The 13,230-nt window shown below is 38.4% G+C and overlaps 1 protein-coding gene across 1 annotated transcript in view; it reads right to left on the bottom strand.

Annotated features, from left to right (window-relative positions):
- The window catches only part of FVE (Transducin family protein / WD-40 repeat family protein), a 159,487-nt gene that overhangs the window by 74,433 nt on the left and 71,824 nt on the right, over positions 1 to 13,230 (bottom strand). The window contains exon 12 of the mRNA XM_089807014.1: positions 13,118 to 13,192. Coding sequence (XP_089663140.1) covers positions 13,118 to 13,192 — 75 coding nt within the window. The remainder of the gene's footprint in view (positions 1 to 13,117; positions 13,193 to 13,230) is intronic.

Below are 13,230 nucleotides of genomic sequence, written 5' to 3'. Positions count from 1 at the left end.
GTCGTGTCACAAGTACTCTTCTACATACTACTTTTGAAACTTTAAAAATGATAAAATATGAGTACTTGTAACTATAAATGGATAGAGATCTAGCGATAAAATTTGGAAGGAACAAGAAGAGTGAGGTAGATGAGCTATGCCTTCAATTCAGCTGAACACATTATTCCATCCACAAAGCTGAAAATCAAATGAGTGAGGCAGCCACTTTTGAAGAAGATAACCGAGATTCAAGGGCACAAGAAATCACGCAAATCATTGAAAGGATTCATAAAGTGGGTAGATGTGAAGGCAAACAATGTGATTCAATCACGTGTTCCCCGTTTGAGACTTTCTATGGTGAGAAAAATTCTATGGATCAGCAAGTTGATGAGTCTGATAATTTTGATTTTTATGACAGCAATTGTACATTTTCACAAGAGCACATGATTAATGATACAACAAGTGAGGATAATTCAGAGATTACAATTAATGGTGAACCTTCTTTTCACAAAGACCTTGACGTAAGCAAGGGTACTTATGGTGGAGTAGGAAGTTCAGATTTATCCTTGGCATGCTCTGAGGGAATCTTCAGCTTGCCCAGAGTTTTATCACCTAGCTCTTATGGGATGGCCATGGCCTACTTGTTGATTGGTGATTTTACTTGTTGGTATATTCCAGCTATCAATGGTTTGCCTGTGTATGATGGTAGTATATTCACTGATTCTAGTTGGCCTTCAGGGGTCAATGAGTTATTTGCAGATGAGTGGGGAGAGCATACATTACCCTACATACCACATGAGGTGTCTACATTTTTTACTTGGCAATATACTGGAAACAGTATTAGCATCCATGATGCTGGTGATTCATCAACCACTCTTTCCTTTACCCAGGATCATGTTGATTGGGTGATCAAGAATCCAAGTGTTAATAGTATCTTACATCTGGTGGTCTATGATGTGTTGTTACACAGTCACAGGGTTATGATCTGTGAGTTTTAGCCTTCTGACATATCAGAGATCCAGAGATCAAGATTACTTCGTTTTCAACTGGGTGATATAGTGATTGAGTTAGATTGGCCGGATCTATCATTGTCATTGGTGCAGATGTTACAGGAACTAGTCAGTGGTATTTTAGACAGCACGCGAGTTCTCAGTTGGGATCCAGGTGGAGCACCCCTATGTATTTCTTTTTATCGGGGAGCTTGTTGGAGAGTTTGGTTGCTATCATCTTGGAGTGGATATTGGTATATTGTTGAGCTCCCATCTTCACTTGACAGTAGAGACTCACAGGGTCACTCATGGAGTGACGCTTTCATCCTGACTAAGGGTATTGGCACACAGGGCAGCAGCACATGGCAGTTGGTGTCCCTTTATGGTGAGACTTGAAATCCTTGCATTAAGTTATTTGACACATTGATTCCTATTGTACTGTTTCATCATTCTAAGTTTGGGAAGGTGCATGCCAAGGTACATCGACCAAGGAGTAAAACCGCATTCTCGAGGCTAGAATGGGATCCTGGCATTTGGTTTATACAGGTATGAGCAGATTGCTTGAGGGCAAGCAATCTTTGAGAGGGGAGGCTTTGTAATGTCCCCTTTTCCTAGGACATTATAATTCTGTGTGGCCAACTCACTTCGCCTAGGTTTCGAGGGCAAAAAGGTTCTTTACAAGGTTCAATTCGAGATTTGGCCTAGACATTTTCAATTCCAGACCCATCATAATAGTTTTGGTAGGTTGTCCAGATGCTTACTATTTTTAGTAAGTAATCAGAGCTCAGTATTTTCGGTACCTCAGTGCTGGGTTGGAAGCGTCTCCCCGAGAGCTTTCCAACGAGCTATTGCACATGCTCATCAGAGTTCATTTGGTCAGTTATTTTAATGCTTGATGACTATATGGTTTACTGACTAAGTGACAATTAAAGTTCATTTAACTTGTCACTTTATTTTAAAAAGGTACTACGTTCACTAGTGACTAAAGGACAAAAATATTGCTTTATCCCACATTGCTTGAATGAGTGTTTACCGTACCGGGGTAAACAAATTAATGCATACAGGCAATAGATAAGAACAGCATAACTCCTTGTATTATTCGCATATGTCAGAGACATTACATTATGCTTATAATGATTTACAATAACCCAAACGGGTGTATAAATACTTTCCGAAGAACCTTCTTGAAGGGGTCTGTCAGCTACATGACAATTACCGAAGGGCCCGTCAGCTAAATAAAAAAAACCTTCCCGAAGGGGCCGGTTGGCCGATACACAATTTCACCGACGACAATGAGCGTGCATCTCATTGGGAAAAGTAATAAAGGTACAACAAGCTCCACATGAGAAGATATACGAAGATTATAATATTGAAGACAAATATTAATCTGAAAGCTAGAAACAGTTGCTGGTTATTTTTTCTAGGACGCAAACCCTTGAAGAAGCATTTGAAGGTTGGACGCAAACCTAGCCTTATTACAGATTTAATAAACATTGCCAATCTGACTGTCATTTCTGTTTATAATATTGGATTATTGAGATTGTTGCATGTTATTGTATTGCTGTTGTATAATACAGTAATGTTATTGGACAGTTATTTGTATTAATCTGTTGGTTTATGTATAAGCTTCTGAATATTGGGGAAATAAAATAATCTTTTCTAAATTTCTTATATGCAAATGTGCTGGTTAGAAATCGATTGAAGTTCTAGAATTTATATTGAATATTGGTTTTCTGTTCAGATTTAAATCTACACTTATTATCATGGGTTTTTGGAAAAATATCCGAAAAGGGATATTACAAAAGATTTTATGCATGTTTGCCTTAAATGCCATTAATGCCACTTTCAGCTCAGACGTCATTAAAACGGTGATGTAATAGAATTCTCGGCACCAATATTCACAAAGTGTTATTGCTAAGAGAGAGTTGTGCACGGAGCTGGTTCGAGAGTTGAATAGCAAAGAGTTGCTTGAGAATTTGAATTGTGAAGATATGGCACAAGAGGAGGGAAAGCTAATTGCGCAAGGAAACATTGAGGAGGCTCCCCCTAGCGCTTGAAAGGAGAAAACAAAGGCGCCAACTCCATTCGCAGATGAGTGGGTTTATTTTTTGCTAGGCTCATCAAATGCTCAGTTTGCAAATTCACACATCTTGAGGGATCCAGACAACTTTTGCAAGGATGCAAAAGTCCCAGAGACCAATGGGAATGAGTTAATCTAGTTTTTCTATAGTAACTGACTATGTGAGCCTCCCATTTCAAATCCATGAAACAAAAATTTGGGCAAGTTGATTATGCCAAAGGTCTTCGAGGATGTAGACCTAATAAAAACTTTGATTAAAGCATACAATCTAGTAACCCATGCATTCCACAAGAAAGACAGAAGTATCCTATGCACATTGGATAGGGAAACGTTCATAGAAGTCTTTGATTTGGGAGGACCATGACTCACATCATTGAATAGGAGAAACTTGAAAAGACTTTCAAGAGTTAAAAGGGTTTCTTCACTAGCCAAGTCATGAGGAGACACATCCTTAGGTCCAGAAAGGAGAAGGGTGTGATTCCCAAAAAAGTGGGAGATTTCATGCCCCTGCAGTTTTCCAGAAGATATTTTCAGTATACTATCTTTAGTTTAGATAAGGTGACAAGGTTGGATGGAACCATGAATGCTCCTGGTTATTTATATATCATGGCTTTGTACATACAAGATTTGCATACCAATGTAGGGTATGATTTTGTTACTCATATAATCAATGTTATCAATAAGAAAATTATGGTTGCACAACAAGAAGAGATGGGAAATTTCAAGTTTCATCATTATTCATTGTTAATGCACATAATCCTATATAAGAATACAGGATACATAAACCCTGACTTCATTGAAGAAACAGAGGAAATGGGAGAGAATCTACCAGTGTAACGATGGACAAGGGCATGGAAAAAATTCTACCCTTATTCTAATTCTCTAGCCTTTTACAATGACTTTGTATACCCCATTTCAATATGTTAGGAGATATTACTAAAAGGGTCCCAAGAAGTGTAAGAAAATTGATTAAGCCCTCTAGATGTTATGATGATGGTAGGAAATTAGAACATGATTGGGGAAGTGTTTTTTTGTTTGAGAATTGTTCCATAATAAGGGTTTATGGGTGCCCTCAGCCACCTCATCTTCTACCCAAAGTACATCTCTCAAAGATTGGGAATCATTGAATTTTTCCGGCAATTAATTCTGATGAATAGAGAATACTTGGGACCAACTATCAGGAAGGGAGCTTTTGTACCTAGAAATTTCAAGGTAGGGATTTGAACATAGGTAAAGATGCAATAGAAGAACTAGATGAATTAATGAGGGAATTTAAATTGCCTATTGTGCCTACCAGAACTAATGACCCCAATGATGTTGTCAAACATGCTTTGAAACAGATGAGAAAAAAAAATTTGCCCACAAGTAAACAACTCTGAGAGGAAGATGTGATTCCTAATTGTTTGGAGACTAAAGTTTGCCAAGATAACCTTAAAATGGAAAGAAATAATGGCCATTGAAGAGGAAATGAAGAGAATAGATCCCTTTTTCAAAGGTTTCTATCATGAGGAAAGATACTTGGAAAGATACAATAAATGTATTCAGAATTGTCTACATATAGTGTCTCAAGTACCCCCAGAAATAAGAAACAAATTAGAGCCTGAACCTCCCGAGCAAGATATTATGGTCGAAGTTGATGAAGAGGAGCAGCAGCCAAAAAGCTCATTATGGGCCAAGGGTGGAAAGAAGAAGCAAAAGTTAATTGAGATACTAGATAAAGCAAGGGAAAAGGCCCTTCAAATTATGCCAAGGGGAAGTCAATATTTTGATGATCTAAGGCACAAATTTCTAATGAGATAAGCTACTGAGAATGAAAGAATCCATAATAAACTTGAGCTTGAGGCTAAAATGATCGATGATAGAATCATACAAGCTCAAGAATTTATGAAGGATGATGATTTCATTACTTCTAAGGAATTTAAAGTTTTCTTTTTCAACAAGAGCAGAATGAATTATCTTTGCAGTTGCAATTAGGGGACTCAGATGAGAAAATAGCATAGCTGGTGAAAAGATTGCAAGAGTATGATCCAAATAGTGAAGCACTCACTGTGGATGAAGCTAGAGAGCTTGTGAAAAGAAGCGGAATGTTACTATTCACTAGATGGGAAATGAGCTCATCCTTTTTACTGGATCAAATGAGAAGGCGAGAGAAATCTATCTCTTTTGAGGATGTTAATATCGCTAGATAATTACAGGGGGCTTGTTTTAATATTGATGCTCAAACAATTGCAGTTTGGAGTTTAGCTCCAGAATCAAACAAGCCTACATTGATGAAGGTCAGAGATTCTCCACAGGGAAATGTAATTTTTTGGAATGTCACTACCACATCTAGTGACCAATTTTTCAATATGATGAGTACAATGTCGCTCGTGGGAAAGAGCAAAATAGGTTTGTTAGAAGAATAGTTGTATCAGGCTTATGGCAAATACATTGAAACAAGGACACATTATGAAGAAGAAATGAAGAAACCATGTATTAGAACAAAGGAATGTTGCTTTGGACAATGAGGTCAAAACATTGAGAACTGTTACCAAACTTGTTACAGAGGTGAAGGACAAAGAAACCCAAATAGATATTGATGTGGAAGACATGGATTTAGCAACAAATTAGAAAATGGACGTGGATGTGGAAGAAATAGAAAAAGATAAGAAGATAGAAGTAAGGATGATGGAATACATGCTTGCCTATAAGATATACGTCCTCAAACAGATTTCACAAAATATCCATAGCAGAATGGTCTAACTCCTTTGATAATATTTTGATGCATGAGAGATTTATTGCTTATTGTAATGGTGAAACTAATGTTTCTACAGTATATGATATGATTGATATCATGTATAAAATTGAAGCAAATATGAATAAAACAATTGCAAAGGTCAGAGCCATAACAGATGCAAAATAGAACAAGTGTCTAAGTGAACTGAATATTGTTAGAGAAGCCATCTGGCCAGATATAGACACCAACGTTACTATTTGGGAGGTTGTGGCTAACAGCAAGGCATTACCATCTGGGGATAGCGACTGAATAGACTGGAGGAAGTTGCACTAGCAAAAAGAGGAAGTATAACCATTTTGATGAGATACCTTATCTTTGTGGTTCACCTGCTGTGGGTAGTATCACTTTACAAACAATGAAGTTGATCCTGAACACCTAAAATGACAGCTATTCACATTTTGGCTATCTCCATCCTTTTCTCTTGTAACTGTTTTGTCTTTTGGAAAACAACATTGTTACAAATGGTCTTTTGACATGTGTAAGCCTTTCCAGACTAAAGCTTGTTGTGATCCTTCTGTTATAAAAGGATTTCCAAGGCTTGGAAAAGGGGTCTGAATTCTAATCTTGTAATTCATATTAGTTTGAGTCAGTCCTAAGTTTTGTGCTGAGTTTTTGATGTATTTAGCTTGTTTTATAGAAGTCTGGCAATTAATGAAAGTATGGTTTTAGTCATACGTCTCTATCAGATTTCATATCAGAGTTATGTATTATCTTCAAAGAAATTAATACAAGTAAGCTTTGCAGGGTATTTGTGTCTTATAATTTTGTCTCCTCTTTCATGCCTTTGTGGTTTTGAGAATGAATAAGCAAGTTTCATTTTATTCAAATGTAATTTGATGAATTGTATGTCATCTCAGAAGTTGCTTTTAATTCAAATAATTATGTAAATGCATCTACTAAGTGATAGAATCATTTGGGGTATGAAAGGGATTTGATAAGTATAGGATTTGAAGATTCACAGCTGATGCATTTAATTTCATGTCAATTAAATAGGTCTAATAGATAGCTGGTATGACTCTATTTAACAATGGATTAAGGCAGTGGTCTTTATGTTGAAGAAATCAAGCAATATTAATCTTGTCTTAGCATGAATATATTTTACAAATCAAAATCATTAAAAGTTACTATCATAGTGGAATGTAAACTTGGTCAATACTTATTGCATAATTCTATCTAGTTCATTATTAGCTCTAATTAGCTTGTCATTGTCTTGCAAATTTCAAGAAGTCTTCAAGACCAAGTCTATTGATTAAGGATTTGTATTACAGAGCATTATCCATAAAAGAGTGTCAAATCCTTACTTTAACTCGTGTTGGTTTAGCAAAACCTAAAGTGTAGAAAGCATTATGGCTTTGTTAAGTTAGTCCAGGACTATATAGTTCTTGCCAATCATGGGGAGTAGCTAAACCCTAGGTAATGTACTATTTGTTGTTTTCCTAGTTTTATATGTAAATCTATTAAATCAGAAACCAACACCTCTCACTCAAACCTTCTACAAACAACATTACCTTCTTGTTTTTTGTCATATCCGAGACCATGATAGATATTCTTTGAAACTCATCAATATAAGTATCCAAAGCTCCATTGTGTTTGAGTTGAGCTAACTCCCTGTAGTAGACCTCTATGTCCTTCCTACCAAACCTTCTTATATATTTATTAATAGATTCCTCGTATGAATTAATCGTTCCATGATCTTGAGTGACTAGACCATAGTGCCACCAATCATAAGCTGGTCCATCTAGAAGCATGGTAGAAAACTTGACTACATTAGTTTCAGACATGGGCTTAAGTGTGAAAAATGTATCTAGTTTTTGTATCTAGGCCCTGGCTGTAGTTTTCCCGTTACCATCAAATACTAGTAATGAGAGCTTGTTCATAGCATGTTTTAAATCTCTATTAGGGGTCCTTGGCCTCCTATCTTGTCTGGCTCTCATTAATTCCCTTCATTGGTTCATATATTGGACGAAGCCTAAAACTGCCTTAACATTGTCTAGGAATAAATTGTAATATCCCAAAGGTGAACTTGGCCTGAAGGGGATCTCGACCCGAAGGCAATTGCTCTAATACCATTGTAGTGTCCAGAAGGCGAACTCGGCCCGAGAGGAATCTCGTCCCGAAGGGGATCTAAACCTGAAGGCAATGACTTCCCAAAGGGGATCTCAGTGACCTCAACCCGAATGTTATTGTTGACACAAACATCTGCACCCCTGCTTGAGGTGTGACCCTCAAGCGACCTTGTGTAACATGGAAACAACATTCAAGTGTGAGACTTGTGCTCTGAGGCTGAATCTCCGGAGAAGGTCGGCTTCCTCACTATCAAGGTGCACCTAAACTACTGCTCAAGAGGAAAAGGGAGAAGGAGAACAAAAATTAAATGATGAAGAGAAAGGGGGGTGATGCACCAAGATAGAAACATGGTTACAACTCTACCTATAGCTACATAAAACATCAATGAAACAACCAAAATACACTACTCTTAACTCTATTCTATTTCTCAAGGAATCACATGCAGGTTTCAAACTGATTGAAGTGCTAAAAGGAAAGATATTTCACTATGGAGCAACTACTAGCAGACTTAACACAACATCCAAATCAAGAAAAGCAAAAAAAGAAACATTCACCACAAGGCACATACATGCACTAGACAACAAAATGGCAAGAGAAGGTAAGGAACAAAAATTTCATTAATGAAAAGACAAAAGTTGCAGAGTATAACACTGCTGCAAAAATACAAGCAAAGAAGAACCCAGAAAACATATTTACAACTGCCTTTTAAAGAGTTCAAGCATAACTTTGATTTAACTATGGAGTTCAAACCCCAACCAGGTGGAGTTGAGTTATAGAGGAAAGCAACAACTGAGAAACAAAAAGAAATCTAATCCTGAAGTGCAATTTGATGTTGGAAGTGACAGGCAGGGCAAAAACAATGCATCCAGCTGCAAGAGATCAAATCGCCGAAAATCTAATCATTTCATGCATTAAAGAGGCATGGATTGCATTGGTGTCATGAAAACAAGGCCCAAGAAGTTTTTGGGCATTGAAGAACTGGCCCTAATGGCATGCCATGGACAAAGAAAACCGCGGAGAAGGATAACATGACGTATTATCTACTCGCAACATGCAGGGTTGACAGAGGGGAGGAATCTAATTTCCCTGAAATTAAATGTTAGTCGTTGATATAGATTGTCCATAGAAATGAACAGCCCAGTTGCGACGAGAATCTCCCCCAATGACATATTAAGTCGCCACCGTCGATGCAAATCTTCCCCTCGAAATGGATGGTCGAGATGCGAGAGAATCTCCCTTATCAAGAGATTAAAATGCAACCGTCAATAAAGATGAGATTTATTTCCTGCGGATAACTAAGATGCAGCAAGGAGACTCCAAGATGAGCCAAATCCAACGGCTATCGCACAATTCAAGGCTTCAGAACCTTCAAGGAACAAAGCAGCGTGAAGAAACACCGAAATGGCGACGCGTGGCAGTATCTTGTGCTATTTCGGGCTTTGGAGCATCACGGAGACTCTGTAGTATGAAGAAACATCGGAATTGCAACACGTGGCAGCATTACGCCTACATGCATATGAAACTTTGGACCCTATCAACTACTGATATGGAAATACATGGACCAATCACGAACAACAAGACTCTATCACCCACAAACCCATCGAAGCCAACTTGTTTAGAGCGCTCAACATACATGGCACAATTCCAGACCTTAGAGCCTCGCGGAGACTCTACAATATGAAGAAACACCGGAATGGCAACCCGTGGCAGCATCTCTCGCTTTCAAGAAGATGGGCAGATAGCTCGCAAAAATATGAGTCAATGGATCTCGTAGCTGGAGTCAACCCAACCAAGAACAAATTGAGTCAGCTCGGTCAATGGAGAAACCAAGCCAACTAGAAATGCTAGCTGCCAACCTATGCGATATGTCAACCTTCTACAAAAAATCCATCCCGCTGAAAATCTCTCAGAGCGGTTATCAATGCTAGGTTGAATTGGGGCAAAAACAGCCAACGGTTATCTCAATCCGAAGGGGATCTCAACCCAAAGGCAATTGCTCTAATACCACTGTAATGTTCCCAAGGTACAGAGGGACCTGGATCTATACTTAGTTACGCCCAACAGAGAAAGTAGTGGTTACTTGATGTTTGTACAAAAACCAGGAGAGGAAGATATGGAGTGTGTACATTGGTGAGACAATGAATGACTGTACAACAATGCTTGGTCGTACAGAAAGTCTTGGTAGAGGCGCACGGTGAGAGGTGTTAGGAGGTCGTACAGTATGATGATGTCCATAGAGTGGAGACTCCCAAGTAACCGTACGGGAAAAGCATGCACAATTAGGTCATACGGTCTGTGTGGAGTGCAGTTCAATCTGTAAAGGAGTTGTTGGTCGAACGGTCTAAGAGTTGCAATTGGTCGTACAATATGAGAGCTGTAGTCAGGCTGTATGATGGAGTTGGGTGTTGCACAAACGGTAGTTATGGAAGTCACAGTTCACCAGGAGTGGTTGTCGTTGATGTGATTTGGGTCTTGGTAGGAGGATGACTGAGGGTTGTTTTGCCACAGATTGAGCTACAATCTGAGATGCCAGAACAATGTGAATTTATTCGCCAAACACGCCAATTAATGCTAGTAGAAGTATTTGCAATCCAATCCTAGATATATAGATATACAGAGATGGAATAGAGTGAGAGTTAAATCCCACCAAAACCAGAATAGCCAAATAGGGAAGATATTTCACTTCTGAAATGGCAAACAATTCATAACTCCAACAGGAATTCGTAGTACAAAGAAATAATCCAAATCGCATGACAACTACTACCTACATGATGTGCTTAGATACCCTTCGGAGGCAAAGCTACAATCTGAGATGCCAGAACAATGTGAATATATTTGCCAAATGCACCAATTAATGTCAGTACAACTATTTGCAATCCAATCCCATATATATAGATATAAGAAGAAGGAATAGGATGAGGGTTGAATCCCACCAAAACCGGAATAGCTAAATAGGAAAGATCTTTCACTTCCAAAATGGCAAACAATCCATAACTCCAACGGGAATTCGTAGTACAACGAAATAATCCAAATCCCATGACAACCACTACCTGCATGTAGTGCTTAAATACCCTTCGGAGGAAGTCCCGAGGGTTAAAAAAGATAGTCAACGGCAACACCTACGGAAACAATTAAAATAAAAATGGGTCCGAGATATACTAAATCAATTGGAACCACTAATACAAATATTATTAACTTGGTCCCCATAATAATTAATTAAACTAGCTAATTAAAGGTCCTTTTATTATATTATTTAAATTCAAAGACCAATTAATTAATTAATTTGATTTGATTATTACATTAAAATTTGGGGACATGACACATCCTATTCAGCATATGTAGCGATGACATCATCAAGTATGTCTCCTACAACTCCAGCATTAACAACCTCATCATGATGTTCAACAAAAACTGGCATTGAAGGCTTGTCTATAGTTCGAGTGGGTGCTTCTCTGCCACACAGTGATCCAACTACACTACCACCCACACTGCCACACTATGATGGCTTGGGGTCTTCTAGGCCCACTATTCATCTATTGTATAGCTTGCATGAGTTTCTGCAGAACATTAGCAACCTGATTTTGTCCATCTCTCGGAGCCCTTAAGGTTTCTGTTACTTCTCTATCTACTTTCTCAATGACATTTGGAACCTTTTCAGCCATTGAATGTACTCCAATGATCTTTGAAGCTGTTTTGCCCTCGGAAATTTGTGGAGCTCTCCAAATTCGACGCAGTTCTCTGTTGTACTGGCACATTCATGAAGAAAATCCACAAGGCAGAAAGTTCGGTGCTCTAATACCACTGTGATAAGCTCTTAGCCTGAATACACTGATTTAATATTGCAAGATCTTCTAAACTGTAGGAATGACTTATAAGGAATGGAGGATCAAAATTGCACGATACTGTAATAACTAACAAGATTGGATATGCACTTATTTGATAGAACTCAGAATACAAAAACATTCAAAACATGAAACAAGCAACCACAAACTACACCATGCCAAGTTCAAAATCTGTCCTAGAGTCGACTGCACAAAGAATTTGCCTAATATCAAGTTCATTTCAGAAACACTAAACAACATGCGACTCTGAATACATAATCATAAATACCGTTCAGTCTGGCTGAAAGTGGATGGCAGGAGTCAAGCATCCGACACTTAAATCAGATATCTCTCTCCACCACCAACAAATTAAACAGGGAACATTCAAGTTTACACTCCTGTATCTTATCATTCAATAGTTATCCTCAAGGTGCAAGTATGAGCCCTCCACGTCCAGGAACACAATGCACAGGTGCACAAACAATTAGCAGGCCCTCCCGTCAATAACTCCAGTCTGGTCGTGCCTGGAGTTGCAAATCCATGCCTCAACCTGCATTTCAAACTTAGTTGACACCTGCGATATGTAGTTTACGTGATAATCAGACTGAATGATTTCATACGGAGATACCAACATGAATAGGTCTCGTCCTATTCAAAATATCTTAAGGGGTGTCGTCCTTCCAGAGAGAGATTACCTAGAGCAGAGACAGAGTTTGTTCATTATGCCATCCTCCTGTGTTTACCCAAGGCCTATATACTCACGACCCCACTCTAGTGCTGAAACATGCATTACACGGAGTCTCGCATGGATAAGAAAGGTCAAGCATTACAACCCAACTAAGGATGATGGTGCGATGAAGTGAAAGCCAACGGTGAAGAGGATGCTCTATGCCACGTAACAAGTGAGCCCCACCACAAAGGACCCGCACATCAGGAGAGCGGAAATAACTTCCAAAGGTGAATAAATTAAAATATTAAAGATAATCCAATTCACCCAAAAGCATCCCTCATATTAGACTTAAGCCTACCGAGATGTGAAGTAGGCTAAGCTTAATTTTTGTATTACTTGGGAAAGAGGGGACATGACACAGAATGGGGGCAGAAAAGTTAAAACTAGAATCTAAGGGACACCATGAAATAATAAATAAGAATTGATAAAGCAACATCAGACAAGCATCTGACTGGAAGCTGTGGCAGAAGCCTGCATGACATCAATTATTTGAAATTTCTTTGTATACAATTACAAAATCCATTAAAATTATATCCTTCTACGGCTTCTTAAGACAAAGAATTCAAGGCATGGAAAGGTAGGCCAGTGCTATATTTTACAAAGAAAATAAAAAGCAAACCTAGAGGTATATGGTAAGCAGCAGAAAAAAAATTAAATTTCTTACTGCAAACTAACCTTTTCATGATCCCACACATTCAAGTAACCATCCTCTGCAGCACTTCCAAACACAGACGCTTTGTCTGGACACCACTGCACATGTAAAACAAATTAAATTTTCAATAATTTAC

Source organism: Cupressus sempervirens, chromosome 10 (genome assembly GCF_028749045.1).
Source record: "Cupressus sempervirens isolate cs-2001-9-10 chromosome 10, ASM2874904v1, whole genome shotgun sequence".
NCBI classification, from domain to species: Eukaryota; Viridiplantae; Streptophyta; class Pinopsida; order Cupressales; family Cupressaceae; genus Cupressus; species Cupressus sempervirens.
Note: the sequence above shows the minus strand (reverse complement) of the source record. Positions and strands in the feature narration are given on the sequence as shown.